General features: G+C 38.2%; 1 protein-coding gene across 1 annotated transcript in view; it reads left to right on the forward strand.

Annotated features, from left to right (window-relative positions):
* Window positions 1-737: 737 nt before the first annotated feature.
* LOC127673247 (zinc finger protein 431-like) overlaps window positions 738-22,709 on the forward strand; it is a gene marked incomplete at its 5' end in the record, with an annotated part of 29,936 nt that continues 7,964 nt past the window's right edge. The window contains 3 exons of the mRNA XM_052168838.1: window positions 738-852; window positions 1,063-1,123; window positions 2,185-3,053. Coding sequence (XP_052024798.1) covers window positions 738-852; window positions 1,063-1,123; window positions 2,185-3,053 — 1,045 coding nt within the window. The remainder of the gene's footprint in view (window positions 853-1,062; window positions 1,124-2,184; window positions 3,054-22,709) is intronic.

Genomic DNA, 22,709 nt, shown 5'->3' on the forward strand with positions numbered 1-22,709 from the left:
GCTTTCCACTGCTGAACTCTCTCTCCTACCATCTGTTGCTCATTTATGGTCAACCTTTATATATAACTATTATTTTCATCTGTTCATTTTAACTGTTTAAGCATTCATTCCCTTTAAGTAACATTTTATTAATGTTATAATGTAAACTGTTGGACTTCATGTTTCTGCAAAATGAATTACATATCTGAACTGAATGTCTAATTCATTTCAGGAACTTTTAGTAAAGAACTATGAGTTCTCTATCATTTTTGTTTCCTTGGTTGATATTTGTTGAGTGTTGGGGTTCTAATATATAACTTTTTGTCTCCTAGAACACATTACGTAGGCCATGCTGGCGTCAAGCTAAATGACGTACACCTGCCTGTGCCTCTGTGATTAAAGGCATGAGCAATTACACCCAGGTTGCCCATCAGTTTTGTAGTTAGTAATTGTTCATACAATTTTGCAAATGTGTACTCAGTATTGTTGATCTGTTTCCCCTGCATCTCCCTTTCAATTGGCATTTCTATGGCAAGGTTGTATCCTATTCAAAGTGTTTAAAAGTGACACGTGTAAATCTTATCATTCAAGCTCCATCTAAAATGATACAGCGATTGTAAATTCTGAGTCTCAATATAAGTGGAGCAAGTGTCACAAGTATATGAATGTTTTTGAGGAAGCATATATTTCCTTTACAGTGATGTTAATATCATACTTTGTGTTGTACACATATATGGGGTATTTAGGATGCAGTGACTTTTGATGATGTGCATGTGAACTTTACTGAGGAAGAGTGGAATCTGCTGGATCCATCCCAGAAGAATCTCTACAAAGATGTGATGTTGGAAACCTACCTGAACCTCGAAGCTATAGGTAAGACTTATTTTTTCTAAAGAAAAGAAATGTTTCTTAGTTATTGATGATCTCCTGTGATTTTAATTGTGAATTATGAAGATTGAGCTGAATAATTCAGTTTAACTGAATTTTCAGTGTAAATTTCATAGTGCATTGAAAATTCACAGTACCTTGAATTGTACCTAATTTCCAATAGCATATCATTGATTTTCTGGTACTCTGTTTTAGGCTATAATCGGGAAGAACATCACCTTGAAAAACAGTGTCAATGTAGTGGAAGTCATGAAAGGTAAATTTCATGTGCAAGTTTCCCTCTGAGGGAATTTCAATATCTTCCGGAATTTTCAAAGAAGAGCAAGAGTATAAAATAACAGTCCTTTCAGTGTAGCTATGATTATAATATTCTTACAAAGCCATGTACCTCAAGATCTGATATCTGATTAGTGTATCCATTGCATATGTAGCTCCTTTAGAGCTGTACTGTGTACCTTCCAATGTGTATAGTCTCATAGTACTTAGATATTGCAAATAGAAAAGTGATAAATTTCCATCCAAAATATTCTATTAAGAAAATAGTCCATAATAAATTTGGTGATGCACATATTCTTGTAGAAATATGGTTAAGTTTGGTGAGAGGACGTTTTAAGAAACTTAAGAATGTTGTTGTAGAGAAATGTTAGCCTATATTGCACGTGTTATGAGAAACAAAAATTCAAGGAGTGTAAATACAATGTGTAAACGTTTCATTTGTTATTCATTTTTATTATGTATATGAAGTGTCTAAATGGATAAAAACCATGTGAGCATAGGGAAATTGAAAGAAGCAACATAAAATTTTTGTTCTGAAACAATGAGAAGATATTAGTATTCTGCCTTTGATAGACATTAGGAATATGATAGGCATTTGCAATTAATTGGTTTTATAGTTTATGGGGAATATCCACAAACTCATAGTGTAGAAAACCTTTATGAGTTCTAGGAATTTGGAAATTCTTCTGTGTGTTCTAGTTCACAGTCAAATGTGTTGTAATTCACACTACAGAAAAAATTATGAATGCGATCAATGTTATAAAGATCAGAGTTGTTCAAACTTTTTTCAGATAGCTGAAATACATCTCATAAAAATCCCATATAGAGGATGTTATAAATATGAGACATGTAATAACCACCACAGGTGTCTTGAACAACTCATGATGAGGGAGAACACCATAAATATACAAAGGGCTAAATCTTAAGATTTGATGCTTCTTTACCATTAGACCAAATTGTAAACATAATTCAGATATATTACATGATTGATGAAAGTAATGCTTGTGGTAAAGTTTTCACATGTGCTAATTACCTTTGCAGGCATGTAAGAAGTCATAGTGGAGAGAAACCCTCTGATTGTAATCAATGTGGTAAAGCCTTTGCAAGCCCCAGTGATCTCCAAAGACATAAAAAGACACATACTAGAGAGAAACCTTATGAATGTAATCAATGTGGTAAAGCCTTTGGAACACCCAGTCATCTACAATATCATAAAAGGACACATACTGGAGAGAAACCTTATGAATGTAATCAATGTGGTAAAGCCTTTGCACATAACGGTCATCTCCGAAGACATAAAATGACACATACTGGAGAGAAACCTTATGAATGTAATCAATGTGGTAAAGCCTTTGCACAGCGCAGTAATTTCCAATATCATAAAAGAACACATACTGGAGAGAAGCCTTATGAATGTAATCAATGTGGGAAAGCCTTTGCAGGTCACAAACATCTCCAAATACATAAGAAAATACATACTGGAGAGAAACCCTATGAATGTAATCAATGTGGTAAAGCCTTTGCGCAGCACAATACTTTCCAATATCATAAAAGAACACATACTGGAGAGAAGCCTTATGAATGTAATCAATGTGGCAAAGCCTTTGCAGGTCACAGTGTTCTCCAAAGACATAAAAGAACACATACTGGAGAGAAACCTTATGAATGTAATCAATGTAGTAAAGCCTTTGCACAGCACAGTACCTTCCAATATCATAAAAGAACACATACTGGAGAAAAACCTTATGAATGCGTTCAATGTGGTAAAGCCTTTGCAAGACCCAGTGATCTCCTATATCATAAAAGAACACATACTGGAGAGAAACCTTATGAATGCAATCAATGTGGTAAAGCCTTTACACAGCGCAGTAATCTCCAATATCATAAAAGAACACATACTGGAGAGAAACCTTATGAATGTAATCAAAGGGATAAAGCTTTTGCAGGTCACAGTAATCTCCAAAGACATAAAATGACACATATTGGAGAGAAGACTTATGCATGTAATTAATGTATTAAAGACTTTGTAAGACACACTCATTTCCAATATCATAAAAGAACACATAATAGAGAGAAACCTTATTAATGTAATCAGTGTGGTAAAGTATATTCACAAGGGAGAAATGTCCAAAGTCTCTCTGCTGTAGAGAAACCTAATGAATACAATCATAAATTAAGTGGGAGTTTGGGTGATATCATAATAGGAATATGATAGACATGTGTTGGTATTATTTCAACTATGGAGATGGTTCTTTTGATGCTTTTGCAAAGGAGGTGGCTGCCTTTTAACCTTGTGTGAAGAGTTTCATTGAGGATAAGGCAAAGAGGGTTACATTAATTACATTGACAAAGAAAGTCTTGATAATCACCACATAGAATTTGGCCTGACAGTTTCTATCAAGCATAGAAACTAAGAAAGAAAAAAATACAAATTGTAAGGTTCAAATTTCAAGACATCATCAAGAAGTTGAATAAAGTTAAATCCTATGATCAATAATATTCAATGGTATTAGAGAAAGGTTATATTTTGGCAAGATTCCATCCAGCTGAAATTAAGGATTTGCGCTTTTATGAATGTAAACTGTATCATGTTTAAAATTATTATTACCTGGTTATTGTTTATATTGGGAGATAAGAAGATACAAATATGTGTCAAGATGAGAAGGGATGTATCTTGATTTCTATTCGTGGTTTTTAATTTCAAGATCTAAGAAGAAAATCTTATATCCAGGCATGGTGTTACATGAATTTTATTCCAGTGTTCAGGAGGCAGAGTTCTGCAGCAGATCTCTGTGTTCAAGGTGAATCTACTGAGGAAGTTTCAGAACAGCCAAGCTCATGCAGTGAATTTAAAAAATAGAAAAAGGGTGATAATATAATTGAAGGGGCCATGTTTCAGAGACATCAAGTGTCAGAACTCAGCAGATTTGTCTATGAGGCTCTCGATTTAGAGGCAAGAATAGAAGACACTACTGATACAATTAATGCTGGATAGATGTAGTTCAAGAATTAGCGGTGATCAAGAAGAAAGAAGAAATCAGCATCACCGAGGTAAAGTATTCGGGTAGCATTTTATGAATGACAAAGCAGGTGTGTTCCAGAGATAGTCAAGGTTGGACATAGTGGTGCAGCTGTACTTCGCTATGTTTAAGTACCCATTTGGTACTGGTTTCGAATGCATGAATTGGTCATGCCAAGCAGGTGAGGCTTGGCACAATTGAGTAAGCAAACTGGAGATTATCTCTCAAGCCTAGTTGCAACAGAAGAACCCAGCATCCTGAAGATGCAAGTACCATGAGATGAGCAATAAAAATATAAGGAGCAGGAGAGTGGAGCCAGACAGAGCTTACAGTGATACAGAGGGCAGAGCTAGAAACGTGACCCAATCTTTTTAGAGGAGCAGAAAAGATTCTGTGTAGATCCTGAATATTGAAAGAAGAAGCTGTGATACTGAAGTTATTTTGGAGACCCCCAAGATCTTGAGATATTAGATCTGTGCATACCTGCTCAGGAAAACTGCTTTCAGGGAATAAACCTCCTCAAAGAAAAACAGTTCTGCTACATTGAACAAAGCAGAAAGGAGTTGGAGATCTGAAGAACAGTTTGAGAGCAGATATGGAGATGCAGAGTTTGGAGATTGCTCAGCTGGCTTGGGACTTATTTAGGTCCAGTATTTCCTCATGCTGCCTTTAGGAATGGTGAAGTATAAACTGTAAATTTGGAGGTACATGGTGTACTTTTTTTGAACATGATTACATGATAGGATTAATTTCAGAAGAGTCTTTGACCTTTGGACATTTTTGAGACTGCTATATACAGTTTTTGAAGTAGCAGCTCATGTATTCTACTTGTTTAAGTATGATTCCTATATTCTAATATGTTTGGACAATCAAAAGGTGGCCAGGAAGTAGAATGTAATAATTTAAATATGCCACAGTAAGTGAATCATATTATGAAGTGGTTTGGCCTTGTTGGAGGAAGTGCATCACTGTGTTCGTGGGCTTTGATATTACTACAAGTGCTGAAGAGATCTTTCTCTTAGATCCCTGGAAGACAATCTCTTCCTAGCTCCCTTTGGATTAAGATGCAGAACTCTCAACTAAATGGGTCTTTTATACAAGTTTCCTTTTTCATTATTTCTTTTTTTAGCAATGGAAATGAAAGAAAAAAATATTGTGACTTCATTTAATTTTGTTAAGACTGAACAATTCTGTAGTCTTCATTTTCATGAAGGAAAATATGTTGGAGAGAAACCTCATGAATGTGTTTAGCATAATGAAGCCTTTGTACACCTCTATAGTCTTCATCATTATGAAACCATTCGTACTGGAGAGACATTTTATGAACGTTATAAATGTTGTAAAGCATTTATGTCATGGGATCGACTGAATTCCAACACAATTCAAACACTAGTACAATTCAAATGACAAGAAATTTTTGTAGTCAACTTGTTACTTATTAATCAAAACCACAAAAATATATGCAGACACCTAGCCATTGAATTTTTTGGTATATTTTAGTTAGTTATATAGTAACAACTTTCCTGAACATGTTTATCAGGTCAGGAATTGCTTTTGTGTAATTTTGTTTCATTATGCATATGACTATGTCATCTTCAAATAAATGTAATTTTACTTACTCCTTTCTAATTCATATTGCGTTCATCCCCTTCAGTTATATTGCTCTAGTTAAATTTTTAGCTAGAACTTTGGACAGAGAATGAACCAATTATGTGAATTAGTGGAATTAATTTGAATATCTCTGCCTTTAATTTAATGTTGGCTATAGGCTTGCTGTAACATGACGTTAGTATGTTTACGCATATTCATTGTGTCCTTATTTACTCCAAGTATTTGTCCATAAAGTGTTGGTGGATATTGTAAGAGAATTTTCATCACCTAATGAAATCACTTAATGTTGTTTATGTCAGTATACATAAAATAAATAAATAAATCTTTTTTATTATTGTTTATCTTAGTTTGATTTAATTATGGTAAGTTGGTTCTATCCAAGGAATTACCTATTTTTTCAGCATATCCAATTCAGTGGAGGACAGGTTTTTAAAAACTAGGTTTTAATTGTACTGTGAATTTTTTCATTGTCTGTTATTTTTCCCCGTTTTCATTTTAGATTTGAGTAATTTTGATATTCTCTATCTTTCAATAAGGGATTGCCTGTCTTGTCTAATAAAATACTCAAAGGATCAACTCCATGATTCATTGATTTATTTTCTTCTCATTCTATTTTATTGATTTCAGCCCCCAGTTGGATAATTTTTTGATGTCTACACCATTTCATAATTGCTCATTCACTTCTTTCAGTTCTAGACTATAAATTATGTTCTCAAATTACCAATATATAAACTTTCCAATTTTTTAATGTAGGCATTTTTGCTTTGAACATTCTTCTAAGCACCACTTTATTTTCCTTGTGTTAAATAGAATTGTGCATATTCATATTCATTAGAGTCTAGAAAATCTCTAATTTCTTCCGCTATTTCTGCTTTAACCTATTTTTCATTCAGTAGTGTGGTTTGCTGGTTCTGTGAGTTTTTATGCCTTGTATTCTTCCTGGTTTTGTTGATATCCAGCTGTAATTCATGGTGGTCTGATAAGACACATGACGTTTTTTCAATTTCCTTGTATGTATATAACCTGGCAATGTGTCTGAATATGTGGTCAGTTTATGAATAAGTTTCATGAGGTGGTGAGCAGAAGGTATATTATCTTTTATTTCAGTTGAATGTTCTTGAAATATCATCTGTATTCATGTCCATGCTATCAGTTAGCTGGAATATTTCTCTGTTTAGTTTTGGTCTGGAGAATTTGTCCATTGCTGAGATGGGTATTGAAATCACTTCGAATATGTGTAAGAGAGTCATTATATCATTTTAGCTCTAAAATTGTTTTTTTTTTTACATAGGTTGAATACCTTGTATTTTAGGCAAATATAATCAAAATTACAATGTCATCTTTTGTGATATTATTCCTTTGAGGAATATATAGTACACTTCGATTCCTTTGATTATTTTTTGGGGGGGTTAAAATCTATTTTGCTAAATTTTAAAATGGCTATAGGAGCTTGCTTCTCTGGTCCACTTGATTTCATCTGAATATATGTTTCCACCCCTTTATCTTGAAGCAATGCCTGTTCTTGATGTTGACCTGTAATTCATGTATGCAACAGAAGGATAGGTTTGTGATAGCATCCATTCTGTTAGCCTGTGCCGTTTTATTGGTGAATTGAGGTAATGGATATTGAAAAAGTTAATGAATAACGATTGTTAACTTCTGGAATTTTGTTGTTGTTGTTGTTGTTGTTGTTGTTGATACTGCTGGTAGTGTCGTTATTAGTGTGTGTGTGTGTTTTTTTGTTGTTGTTGTTGTTGATTGTATTTATAGAATTTATTGGTTTCCTACACGTTTTTGTTTGTGTTTTTCTGGCTGTCTTTGAAGTATTTATTGATTTCCTCCAATTGTTTGTGTTCTCCTGGATTTCTTTATGTGATTTCGCAGTTTCCTCTTTAAGACCTCCATCAACTTCATGCCTTTGCCTTATAATCAAGCTATGTTGGGATATTTAAGACCTTCTTTGGGAATATCAATGGACTCACTGTCATTAACCAGAGAGGGATAAATATGGGTCCTTATTACATCATCTTTTCCCAGCATCATGGAATGGAATGGTGCTGTCACTTCTCGAAGTGAAAAGTTCCTTTTCATGTGGATGAACTTGACATACAATAGTTTGGATCCATACAATGAAATGTATTGTGGGGACCACCTAAGAAACCATGATAGAAACAGAATGAATACTACCAAATTGATTCTATCTTTATTTGTTTAAAAAGTCAATAATTAATTTCAAATGCATCATTGCTATAATCTCTTGTTTGATTTTATTCCCCTATAATTCCAGATAATTAACAATCCCTTCATGCTTTTTATTTTCAAATCATTTTGATTATTTATTTCTGTAGTCAGAAATGCTGCCTGTAGCTGAGGCTTCCTCTTTTCATGTAATTGAAAATTGCTTTGAGCAGTCCATCATTTCTCTGCTGCTCAGTGCTGGAACGTGTGTCTCGCAACTCTTCCAGACTATTCATTAACTGTTCAGTGAAAAGCAATAATAAAACAGTAAGTGGGTTCCTCCAACCTCTCTGGCTATTCTCGGGGCTTAAAATGGAGATGTGCCTGTGCTAGAATCAATTTCTAAGACCATCTTTGAAGCATGGTTAGTCACAGTACAAAAAGGGTTGGAAAAAGAAGGTAAAAGCTTCCCTGCTTTGACTGTGATTGGTATTAGTAAGTAGCTGATAGGTAATCAAAATTCGATGATCAATAAATGTCCTGACTGGCCATTTCTTGGATTTCCACACTAGGCAATCAAGAATCTGGATAAAATACTGAACTTATGTTAATCCAAATTACTGTAGTTACACTAGTTCCATCAAAATTGGAAATCTGGGTATCATGATGAGTCCCTATTACAAGGAAAATTACTTTCAAGATTTAAACTATTCAGCTTGAGAGAAAAAAATATAAGCAAAATTTATGTGCTCTAATATGGGATCGTAGACTCTGGACACATGGCCATGAAGCCTGGCACATTTTACAATAATTTGGGGATTATAATTACATCATTTCTTTCCTGCATTCCAAGATTACTTAATAAAATGCATAAAGCCTAATACTGGGGATAAGAAAAGTAGGTGGTGCTTCAGTTCCCAGGCTTGGTGTCTGAGGTTGAGACCATGAAGGAGAGAGAAGAGGAAGAAGAATGGGCCATGGGGTAGGTGGATTGGCCAGGAGGACTGGCCTGGGTGTATGAGCAGCCTAGTTAGAACATGACAAGTCATATCTCACTGTTATTAACAGGAACTATACAACATAGGCTGTCCAACTGTAGAGCGTTAAGTCTTGTTATAAATACCAAGTCTTTTATTTTTACCTTTATGATTCAAGTGTAATAAAAAATAAACAAAAAATAATATTTATCACAATATGTCTTTAATTATTATTTCTGTCTGATGATTGAAATGGATTGAAAATTAAGATGGCAGAGGATACTCAATAGTCCTGGCTCTTGTTGTTTCAAAAAAAAAAAGTCACAGTTTAATCAAAAGTACAAGCTGTGACAAATAGTCTACACAACAGGTATGTCCTAAAATGTGTAATAATTTCATTCTAATTCCTATGGTTTTTTGCTACTTTGTTTCCAACCCAAATCCCCAGTATAAGAAAGCTTAGCTCAATCAGTTAACCAAATAAGGTACAAGCCTAGATTGGGCAGATCTCCAACTACTCTATTTCCATCTATGTTATCCCATATAACTTGAAGCTTCTCCAGGCCCCCCAGCTTCTCTCTCTGCTGCCTCCCTGTTCATCTCCTGTAGCTCCTCCCCTCCTGTTTATCCCAAAACTTGGAGAAATGGGGCTTTGCAGATCAGTTTGGGGGTTTGGATTCGCTGCTGCTGCAGCTGCTGCTGCTGCTGCTGCCCTTCAATTCTCTAGTTATGACTCAGTTTACCACTGAGAGCTTGTTGAGGGGGTAAGGTAAGTCCACATCTTGAGGGTTCTCCTTATAGCCTATGAATGAGCCATCTGTCTTCAAAAGGAAGTGTCTTGGCCTCTAATTTCTTTTCATATTCTCCCAGCTGCCATCTTATGAATCCTGTGCTTTTCCGCCTGTAGTTTCCATTAAAGAGGACTCTGTTTTAAAAGGTTCTTTGGAGGAACTCCTGTCCATATTGTCTGGAAATTGGCAGTTTGGTTCACAGGTCAGCAGGCAGTGGCAGATCGAGCCACTCACAAACACCTCATGGATACATCAGCAGTCCAGTTCAGTAGAGTCAGGTTAGCAACAATGGTGTCAGACCCGCTCTTCTGAACCCAACCTTCTTTCACTATGGTAACATCGCTCATGATGGCTCCCCCAACTTGGTCAAAATAGCTACATTTTTTTTAAATATAGTTATTAAATACATATTTGTGATCCAGATACAGAGGTCACACATGGATCTGGAGGGTGTCTAGTAGGGGAAGGCCATGAAAACCTGCCGTCTAAAAGATACATCACATAATGGCCAGCATGAGGTTTTGTTTTCTTATTAAGCAGCAGCAAAGCCTGCTTTTGAACAAGAGCATTGCTTTTCGCAAAAAAAGCTTATTAAGGTGGAAGCAGAGATTGAGAGCTGGAGCAAAAGCATCTGAATATGAAAAAGAAATCAGAAGCCTGTAGAGCAGTTCATAGCCTAGATGTCAGTAGTGTGATGAACAGTGAAGAGAGGAGGCAGCTAGGCTAAAAATTGACTTAGTGCCATCCTTACTTCAGAAGATGAGCACATCTGTTGGTACATGGTGTGTAGTTACTGATCTAGTAAATGCCTTTTAGCCAATTTATCTCCATTAACATCAATTTAATTGATGCAACTTATTTTATTTTAGAAGCAATTTGCTTTATTTGGCATGAACAGTGGTATACCTTTATATTTTTGCCTTGAGAATATATTATGTTTGCAGTTCTATGTCATAAATAAGGTAGAAGGGATCTTGATCATCTGTGTCTTCCGATAAATAACATATTAATGATATAAAGTGCACATTATGTAGAAATTACCGAGAGAGCACAAGGTGTCAATTAATTTGAACTCATTGTTAACCCATAAGGGCATCAGAGGACTGAAAATAAATCCTCCTAAAATTGAGTAGTCTTCTAATTCAGTAAAATGCTTAGGAATCTAGTGGTGTAGGGTACACAGAAACATTAATTACAAGGTGGAAGATAAGTCATTGTACTTGGCCAATCCCACTACAAAGAAAGAAGCACAAAAGTTAGTGTGTCTATTAGGACTCTGGAGACACCACAATCCTCACTTGGATTTGTTACCCAGCCAGGATTCCAAGTTGCCAAGAAAGCTGACACTCTGACTGAGAGATGAAAACAAAGGTTACAGTGTATTCTCTGTATTCCGTGCTCTGTCAGTCAGGCTGTGAGAAACCCATCACACCAGACACTCCCCAAGAGTTGTGGATCCAAATTGGTCAACAGATGTCCAAATTCTCCATTTCCTAAACAGCTCTCATCTGTCCCTCAGTCACTTCCAAAATATTCTTTAACTGAATTAACAACAGTGTACCACACCCGACTGCCTCCAAGTGTGGTCTAAATGTCACAAATCTAGCAACACCCCATTATTCCATGCAGATCACATGCCCTGTTTTCCAGGAGATAAGTGTTTCCTGGAGAGAGATAATGACCACCAAGCCTGAGCATGGACAGTGATCTCTAGCCTGGTCTCTAGAGTCCTTCCTTGCATGGGAAGGATATAGCTGTGAAGCCCTACATGGCCATATATTAATAAATTTCATATTCTCATGGAAAAGACAATTTTTGCCCTGAATGTTAAGAATCCTAATTGCAATCTCAAAATTAATCCAGAATTAGCTCACCTGTGTTCCTAATCTGGAGGCTCAGAGTCACAAGTTTCTTACCTGGATCTTGGCGAGGAGATTTTGAAGCATGGAGTCTGTGAATTCCAGAAGATTACGACAAGGAGATCTCCAAGTTCAAGATCATCTGGGATTAAAGTCACAGTAGTACTTTTCTTTAATCTTGGCCAAGTCCCCTGCTGGAGACTGACAGGCTTTAATCTGGGCCACGCCCCCTGATGGAGACTGACAGCCTTAAATCTGGGCCACGCCCTCTGCTGGGGACCTACATAAGGACATTGGAAGGAGGGCAGACACTCTTCTCTGCCTGCTTGCCTCGTGGGACTGAGCGACTTCTCGATCCTTGGACGTGCATCTAGAGCTACTTCTGACCATGGTTGGGGAGTTGGACTGCAGACTGTGAGTCCTTGAGAAACTCCCTAAATATCTAGATACCACCGATATGTTCTGTGACTCAGATGAACCCTGACTAATAAAAGCATTGTGATGGGACAGTGGGGCAATGTGTTTGGACAGTGGGGCACAATGATGTGTCAGTGGGGTATTGTGATGGGAGAGTAGGGCATTGTGATGGGACAATGGGGCATTGTGATGTGACAAGGTGTCATTGTGTTGGGACAGTGGGGCATTGTGAACGGACAGTGGAGCACTGTGATGGGATAGTGGGGCACTATGATCAGAGAGTGTGTCATTGTGATGGGACAATGGGGCATTGTGATGGGAGAGTGGGGCACTGTGATGTATCAATGGGGCACTGTGATACGACAATGGGGCATTGTGATGGGACAATGGGGCATTGTGATGGGAGAGTGGGGCTCTGTGATGGGACAATGGGGCATTGTGATGTGACAGTGTGTCATTGTGATGGGACAATTGGGCATTGTGATGGGACAATGGGGCATTGTGATGGGACAGTGTCATTGTGATGGGAAAGTGGGGAATTGTGATGGGACAGTGCGGAATTGTGATGGGACAGTGGGGCACTGTGATGGGACAGTGTGTCATTGTGATGGGACAGTGGAGCATTGTGATGTGGCAATGTTTCATTGTGATGGGACAATGGGGAATTGTGATGGGACAGTGGGTCACTGTGATGGATCAATGGGGCATTGTGATGGGACAGTGGGGCACTGTGATGGGACAATGGGGCATTGTGATGGGACAGTGGGGCACTGTGATGGGACAATGGGGAACTGTTATGGGACAGTGCGTCATTGTGATGGGACAGTGGGGCATTGTGATGGGATAGTGTGGCACTGTGATGGGACAGTGCGGCACTGTGATGGGACAGTGGAAAATTGTGATGGGACAGTGGGGCACTATGATCAGAGAGTGGGACATTTGATGGGACAGTGGGGCATTGTGATGGGACAGTGGGGCATTGTGATGGGACAGTGGGACATTGTGATAGGACAAAATGCCCGTATGCCAACACAGAACACAACAAATGCATTCACAAAGGTGTGATGTTTCCAAGCTATGAAGACCACTTCGGTATGGCTCTTGCCTTAATAGCCTTCTGTTTCTCTGCATTCACAGCTGTGGCACTCTGTGTCTTTGTCAAGCACCATGACACTCCTATTGTGAAGGCCAATAACAGAATCCTCAGCTCCATATTATTCCTGTCACATATGTTCTGTTTTCTGTGCTCCTTTTTCTTCATTGGCCATCCTAACAAAGGAACTTATATTTTATGGCAAATCACATTTGGAATTGTATTCACTGTGGTTGTTTCCACAGTTCTGGCCAAAACAATCACTGTGGTTCTGGCTTTCAAAGACACAGACCCAGGAAGAAATTTCAGAAACGTCCTAGTATCTGGGACATCCAACTACATTATTCCCAACTCCCCGGGGATGTGGTAGAAGTCCAAGAGTTGGTGGTGTCGGAACCTTGTGCCGGGAGACCGGACAAGAAAGGGGAGGAGCGGGGCAGCTGGTGTTCAAGTCCCGATCACCCAACAAAGGACTCGTTGCTTGTTTTCCAGCATCATCGGGGACACAGTAGATAACAATACCATCTGGATCCGAAATGTCCCCCAAGCCTGTGTGTTAGGGGGAGGCTTGAACCCCAGACCACGGCACTAGGACAGTCTCCCCAGGGGAGAGCCAGGGAAAGGCAGCGAGCCACAGGGATGTTCCCGTGCAGGGCGTGGGCCCGGGCATCCTTCCCTCTTTCTGAATCTTTTCCTCTCTGTGCTGCCTCAGAGCTCAGCTCTGTCACACGCTTCCATGCTGCCTGGCCAGAGACACAAAAGAAACAGAGCTGGCTCATCATGGACCCACAACCTCTGACACCACAGCAGCCCAAGGGCGTGTCCCCTCGTCCGTGCATTCACCTCGGGTGTCTTCATGCAGCAGAGGAAAGAGAGCTGAGGAATCTGCCCGCCGGCCACAGACCTGCTTCCTCCTTCCCTGACACACACACACACACACACACACACACACACACACACACATATTCTCTCTGTCTCTCTGTCCCTCTCTCTCACACGCACACATACACACAGAGGAACACACTCTCACACACACAAACACACATACACACAGGAACTGTCTCTCTCTCTCTCTCTCTCCCTCTCTCTCACTCTCTCTCTCACACACACACACACACACACACACACACTGCGGGAAATAGCAAAAATAGATAGTCTCTCCCAAAAGTTACACTATCACTAACGTCCTCAGAGAAACAAGAGCCCATCCATGTGTGTCCACGCTGCCAAAGCAGGGCGCTAGAAAAGGAAGAGCTTGACGCCATTACATCTCTTGGAACTTAAAAGTATGATAATTCCAACAACAGCAGCAGCTGGGTGTGTGGCACAGCAGGAGAGAATGCTCCTCCCCTCCCTCCAGGTCCTGGGTCTAACCCCAGGCCACCTTCTGCCTTGACATAAACTCATAACAAATATGAATATAATCAATAATCAATAACACGATATTAATTTAATGTCACACTGAATTATAAATTGGTAATATGACATTAATGTAACACAACACATAATTAATTAGTAATTAATACCACATAATATGACACCAATATAATTACTTAATTAATGATTAATAATATGATATTAATATAATCAATAATCAATATTTGATAACACAATTCTAATTTAATGTGATAATTAACAACTGATAATGTGACATTAATATAATATAATACATAATTAATTAAGAAATAACACTTGATAATCTGATGTCAGTATGATTAATTATTTAATGATTAATAATAAAATATTAATAGGATCAATAATATGTAATACAATAATCATTTAATGTGATAATCAATTAACAATTTATAAACTGACATTAATATAACATAACACATGATTAAATAATGATTAATACTTGATGATACGATATCCAGTTAATTAATAATTGATTATTAATAATATACTATTAATAAAATAAATACATAATAATCAATAATCAATAATCTAACATTAATATGATATAGTGAATAATAAATTGACAGTTAATCACTGAGGATGGCATATTGATACACTGTGATGATTATTTATTAATAACTGCTCACTGATCATGCAGTATTGATCTCTGGTATTGATATGTTACACACTCACTCATGACAGTGACCCCCACGCCCCAGGTGGCGTTTCCTTGGCTGCGCTGTCACAGACACACACGTCACACTAGAACCCTGGTAACTATATAACCCGAGAATCCACCCGATGATGCAGTATGGAGAGAATTCAGTCCGCAGTGTCTACATTATTATTATCTACATAATTATTATTAACTATATCATTATCATATATGTTAGTATTATTAACTATATTATTATATATTATTATTATTATTAACTATTTCCATCAAAATTCTGCCACTATATTAACTACATTATTATTATTATTAACTACATCATTGTTACTATTATTATTGTTGTCATTATTATTGTTATAATCTACATCATTATTACCTATATTATCATTATTCAGTATATTATTATTATTATTAATCATGTTATTATTAACTATGTTATTATTATTAGTAGTAGTAGTATTAACTATATCCAGCAAAATTCTGCTACTATATTATTGACTATATATTACATTATATTATATTATATTATATTATATATATTATTATTTTTCTTATCATTATTAACTATGTTATATTACTAACTATGCTATTTTATTGTTATTAATAACTATGTCATTATCTGTATTATCAGCTACATCCAGCAAAATTCTGTCATGAAAAAGACCAGAAAATGAGACATGAAACTGATTTAGTTCAGTGCGTTAAGTACGTTGCTATTGTTAATCTTATTTATTTATAATTATTATCAAGTGTGTTATTATTAAGCATATTACTATTAACTATATTGATATTATTGTTAACTGTATTATTATTATTAGTAGTAGTAGTAGTAGTACTATTAACAACTATATCTGGCAAAATTCTGTCATGAAAAAAGAGTTGGAACTGATTAACTCTACTTCAGTATTAAGTTCATAATTATTATTTATCATTATTAACACATACGTTGGTATTATTAAAAATTACAATGCCATCTTTGGTGATATTTGTTCCTTTGAGGAATATGTTCAAAAGGTCAATCATTGATTTCCAATGCATCACTGCTCTACTCTCTTGTTTGATTTTATTCCCCTACAATTACAGAAAATCAACAATCCCTTCATGCTTTTTATTTTCGAATCATTTTGATTATTGATTTCTTTAATAAATAATGTGTATATATAAATAAATAGTTTAATATAAGTAAATAATTTATATATTCTGTAGTCAGAAATGCTGCCTGTAGCTGAGGATTCCTCTTTTCATGTAATTGAAAATTGCTTTGAGCAGTTCATCATTTCTCTGCTGCTCAGTGCAGGAACGTGTGTCGTGCAACTCTTCCAGACTATTCATTAACTGTTCAGTGAAAAGCAATAATAAAACAGTAAGTGGGTTTCCTCCAACCTCTCTGGCTTTTCTCGGGGCTTAAAATGAAGAGGTGCCTGTGCTAGAATCAATTTCTAAGACCATCTTTGAAGCATGGTTAGTCACAGTACAAAAAGGGTTGGAAAAAGAAGGTAAAAGCTTCCCTGCTTTGACTGTGATTGGTATTAGCAAGTAGCTGATAGGTAATCAATTTTAAATGATCAATAAATGTCCTGACTGGCCATTTCTTGGATCTGCACACTAGGCAATCAAGCATCTGGATAAAATACTGAACTTATGTTCAACCAAATTACTGTAGTTACACTAGTTCCACCAAAATTGGAAATCTGGGTATCATGATGAGTCCCTATCTACAAGGAAAATTATTTTCAAGATTTAAACTATTCAGCTTGAGAGAAAAAATTATAAGCAAAATTTATGTGCTCTAATATGGGATCGTAGACTCTGGACACATGGCCATGAAGCCTGGCACATTTTACAATAATTTGGGGATTATAATTACATCATTTCTTTCCTGCATTCCAAGATTACTTAATGAAAATGCATAAAGCCTAAGGATGGGGAGAAGAAAGGTCCATGGTGCTTCAGTTCCCAGGCTTGGATTCTGTGGTTGAGACAATGAAGGAAAGAGAAGAGGAAGAAGAATGGACCATGGGGTAGGTGGATTGGCCAGGAGGACTGACCTGGGTGTATGAGCAGCCTAGGTAGAACATGACAAGTCATATCTCACTGTTATTAACAGGAACTATACAACATAGGCTGTCCAACTCTAGAGCTTTAAGTTGTATTATGAATACCAAGTCTTTTGTGTCTTTTTTAAAAATTTTTTTTGGATTTGGTTTTTTCCGAGACAGGGTTTCTCTGTGTAGCCCTGGCTGTCCTGGAACTCACTCTGTAGACCAGGCTGGCCTCGAACTCAGAGATCCGCCTGCCACTGCCTCCCAGAGTGTCTTTTGTGTCTTTTATTTTTACCTTTATGATTCAAGTGTAGTAAAAAATAAATAATTAATAAATATTTCCCACGACGAGGTGTCTTTAATTATTGTTTCTGTCCGATGATTGAAATGGATTGAAAATTATGATGGCAGAGGATACTCAATAGTCCTGGTTCTTGTTCCTTCCAAAAAAAGTCACAGTTTAATCAAAAGCACAACCTGTGACAAATAGTCTACACAACAGGTATGTCCTAAAATGTGTAATAATTTCATTCTAATTCCTATGGTTTGTTGCTACTTTGTTTCCAACCCAAATCCCCAGTATAAGAAAGTTCAACTCAGTCAGTAACCAAATATGCTACAAGCCTAGATTGGGCAGATCTCCAGTTACTCTATTTCCATCTATGTTATCCCGTACAACTTGCAGTTTCTCCCAGCCCCCAGCTTCTCTCTCTCCTGCTTCTCCGTTCATCTCCTGTAGCTCCTCCCCCTCCTGTTTATCCCACAACTTGGAGAAATGGTGCTTTGCAGATCAGTTTGAGGGTTTGTATTCGCTGCTGCTGCTGCTGCTTGTGCTGCTGCTGCTGCTGCTGTTGCCCTTAAATTCTCTAGCGATGACTCAGTTTACCACCGAGAAGTGGTTAAGGTGATAAGGTAAGTCCACATCTTGAGGTTTCTCCTTATAGCCTATGAATGAGCCATCTGTCTTCAAAAGGAAGTATCTTGGCCTCCAATTTCTTTTTATATTCTCCCAGCTGCCATCTTATGAATCCTGTGCTTCCTTTCCGCCTGTAGGTTGCACTAAAGAGTACTCTGTTTTAAAAGGTTCTTTGGAGGACCTTCTGTCCATATTGTCTAGAAATTGGCAGTTTGCCTCACAGGTCAGCAGGGAGTGGCAGATCGAGCCACACACAAACACGTCATGGATACATCAGCAGTCCAATTCAGTAGAGTCAGGTTAGCAACAATGGTGCCAGACCCCTCTTCTGACCCCAACCTTCTTTCACTATGGTAATATCGCTCATGATGGATCCCCCAACTTGGTCAAAGTAGCTACATGGTTTTTTAAAATATAGTTATTAAATACATATTTCTGGTCCAGATACAGAGGTCACACATGGATCTGGAGGGTGTCTAGTAGGGGACGGCCATGAAAACCTGCCGTATAAAAGATACATCACATAATGGCCAGCATGAGGTTTTGTTTTCTTATTAAGCAGCAGCAAAGCCTGCTTTCAAACAAGACACTGGCATTGTTTATCTCAAGAGAAGCTTAGTGAGATGGAAGCAGAGATTGAGAGCTGGAGCAAAAGCATCTGAGTATGAGAAAGAAATCAGAAGCCTGTAGAGCAGTTCATAGCCTAAATGTCAGTAGTGTGATGAACTGTAAAGAGAGGAGGCAGCTAGGCTAAAAATTGACTTAGTGCCATCCTTACTTCAGAAGATGAGCACATCTCTTGATACATGGTGTGTAGTTACTGATCTAGTAAATGCCTTTTAGCCAATTTATCTCCATTAACATCAATTTAATTGATGCGATTTATTTTATTTTAGAAGCAATTTGCTTTATTTGGCATTGACAGTGGTATACCTTTATATTTTTTGCCTTGAGAATATATTATGTTTGCAGTCCTGTGTCATAAATAAGGTAGAAGGGATCTTGATCATCTGTGTCTTTCGATAAATAACATATTAATGATATAAAGTGCATATTATGTAGAAATTACCGAGAGAGCACAAGGTGTCAATTAATTGGAACTCATTGTTAACCCATAAGGGCATCAGAGGACTGAAAATAAATCCTCCTAAAATTGAGTAGTCTTCTAATTCAGTAAAATGCTTAGGAATCTAGTGGTGTAGGATACACAGAAACATTAATTACAAGGTGGAAGATAAGTCATTGTACTTGGCCAATTCCACTACAAAGAAAGAAGCCCCAAAGTTAGTGTGCCTATTAGGACTCTGGAGACACCGCAATCCTCACTTTGATTTGTTACCCAGCCAGGATTCCAAGTTGCCGAGAAAGCCGACACACTGACCGAGAGATGAAAACAAAGGGTATAGTGTATTCTCTGTATTCCATGTTCTGTCAGTCAGGCTGTGAGAGACCCATCACACCAGACACTCCCCAACAGTTGTGTATCCAAATTTGTCAACAGATGTCCAAATTCTCCATTTCCTAAACAGCTCTCATCTGTCACTCAGACATTTCCAAAATATTCTATAACTGAATTAATGACAGTATATCACACACGACTGCCTCCAAGTGTGGTCTAAATGTCTCAAATCTAACAACACCCCATTACTTCATACAGATCACATGCCCTGTTTTCCAGGAGATGAGTGTTTCCTGGAGAGAGATAATGACCACAAAGCCTGAGCATGGACAGTGATCTCTAACCTGGTCTCTGGAGTCCTTCCTTGCGGGGGAAGGATATAGCTGCTAAGTCCTATGTGAACATATATTTGTAAATTTTATATTTTCATTGAAAAGATAATTTTTGCCCTGAATGTTAAAAATCCTAATTGCAATCTCAAAATTTATCCAGAATTAGCTCTCCTTTGATCCTTCCTAATCTGGAGGTTCAGAGATACAAGTTTCTGACCTGGATCTTGGCGAGGAGATTTTAAAGCATGGAGTCTGTGAATTCCAGAAGATTAAGACAAGTAGATCTCCGAGTTCAAGATCATCTGGGATTAAAGTCACAGGAGCACTTTGCTTTAATCTGGGCCACACCCCCTGCTGGAGACTGAGAAGCCTTTAATCTGGGCCACGACCCCTGCTGGAGACTGACAGCCTTAAATCTGGGCCACACCTTCCCCTGGAGACCTACATAAGGACATTGGAAGGAGGCAGACACTCTTCTCTGCCTGCTTGCCTCCTGGGACTGAGCGACTGCTAGATCTTTGGACGTCCATCTAGAGCTACTGCTGATCAAGGTTGGGGAGTTGGACTGCAGACTGTGAGTCCTGGAGAAATTCCCTAAATGTATAGAGACCACCGCTATGTTCTGTGACTCAGAAGAACCCTGACTCATAAAAGCAATGTGATGGGACAGTGGGACACTGTGATGGGACAGTGGGGCACTGTGATGTGTCAGTGGGGTATTGTGATGGGAGAGTAGGGCATTGTGATGGGACAATGGGGCATTGTGATGTGACAGTGGGGCACTGTGATGGGATAGTGGGGCACTATGATCAGAGAGTGGGACATTGTGATGGGACAATGGGGCATTGTGATGGGACAATGAGTCATTGTGATGGGACAATGGGGCATTGTGATGGGAGAGTGGGGCACTGTAATGGGACAATGGGGCACTGTGATGGGACAATGGGGCACTGTCATGGTGCAATGGGACATTGTGATGGAACAGTGGGTCACTGTGATGTGTCAATGGGGCACTGTGATGGGACAATGGGGCACTGTGATGGGACAATGTTTCATTGTGATGGGACAATGGGGCATTGTGATGGGAAAATGGGACACTGTGACGGGAGAGTGGGGCATTGTGATGCGACAATTGGGCATTGTGATAGGACAATGGGGCACTGTGATTGGATAATGGGGCACTGTGATGGGACAATTGGGCATTGTGATGGGACAATGGGGGATTGTGATGGGAGAGTGGGGCATTGTGATGGGACAATGGGGAACTGTTATGGGACAGTGGGTCATTGTGATGGGACAGTGGGGCATTGTGATGGGATAGTGTGGCACTGTGATGGGACAGTAGGGCACTGTGATGGGACAGTGGCGAATTGTGATGGGAGAGTGGGGCACTGTGATGGGACAGTGGGACATTGTGATAGGACAAAATACCAGTATGCCAACACAGAACACAACAAATGCATTCACAGAGGTGTGATGTTTCCAAGCTATGAAGACCACTTCGGTATGGCTCTTGCCTTAATAGCCTTCTGTTTCTCTGCATTCACAGCTGTGGTACTCTGTGTCTTTGTCAAGCACCATGACACTCCTATAGTGAAGGCCAATAACAGGATCCTCAGCTCCGTATTACTCATTTCCCTCGTGTTCTGTTTTCTGTGCTCCTTTTCCTTCATTGGCCATCCTAACAAAGCGACTTGTATCTTGCAGCAAATCGCATTTGGAATTGTGTTCACGGTGGCTGTTTCCACAATTCTGGCCAAAACAATCACTGTGGTTCTGGCTTTCAAAATCACAGAACCAGGAAGAAATTAGAGAAACTTCCTAGTATCTGGGACACCCAACTACATTATCCCCATATGTTCTCTATTCCAACGTATTCGGTGTGCAATATGGCTAGCAGTTTCTCCTCCCTTTGTTGATATTGATGAACACTCTGAGCATGGCCACATCATCATTGTGTACAACAAGGGCTCAGTTACTGCATTCTACTGTGTCCTGGGATATTTCGCCTGCCTGGCACTTGGAAACTTCACTGTTGCTTTCTTTGAAAAGAATCTGCCTGACACATTCAACGAAGCCAAGTACTTGACCTTCAGCCTGCTGGTGTTCTTCAGTGTCTGGGTCACCTTCCTCCCTGTCTACCATAGCACCAAGGGCAAGGTCATGGTTGCTGTGGAGATCTTCTCCATCTTGGCATCCAGTGCAGGGATGCTTGGATGCATCTTTGTGCCCATGATCTACATCATTTTAATAAGACAAGACAGAAATTCTATCCAAAAGATCAGGGAGAGATCATATGTTTGAATAAACAGGAATTCTGTCAAACATTGGCACATATCAATTATTGGATTCCAGTGCATGTATCTAGTTTTGAAATCACTCTCATTGGCTCCTCTATTGATGACTAGAAATATCATATCTGACAATCTTCTGTACATTCTTCATAAAATTCTTACCCATTCACTTGCTTTGTTTACTCTGGAAGAAATAAAATTTTCAAATCCTTATTACAAATTTATTCATCATATTGCTTTTGTGGATATTTCTCCCCTGGTATCTTCCAAGAAAATTTGATAAGAGAGTTGTATCTATGACCTTGTATAGAAAGTAAGTAACAGGACAGATATAGCTACAAATAGAAACCATGTATCAAATCAAACATATAAATTAACTAAATAATCTACATAGATGAAATCAGAACACAATTTATTTCCAGTTGGAGCACATATATGACAGTGCACTGCCTGTTTTTTCACCTATTGTTCAATATATTGGCCATAGTCTGAGGCAGAAAATTTCTTTTTCTGCTCTAAAGTACAAAAATATTATATCCAACAATGTGAAGAAGCTGTGGACCCCAGTG

This window comes from Apodemus sylvaticus, chromosome 22 (assembly GCF_947179515.1).
Source record: "Apodemus sylvaticus chromosome 22, mApoSyl1.1, whole genome shotgun sequence".
Lineage (NCBI taxonomy): Eukaryota > Metazoa > Chordata > Mammalia > Rodentia > Muridae > Apodemus > Apodemus sylvaticus.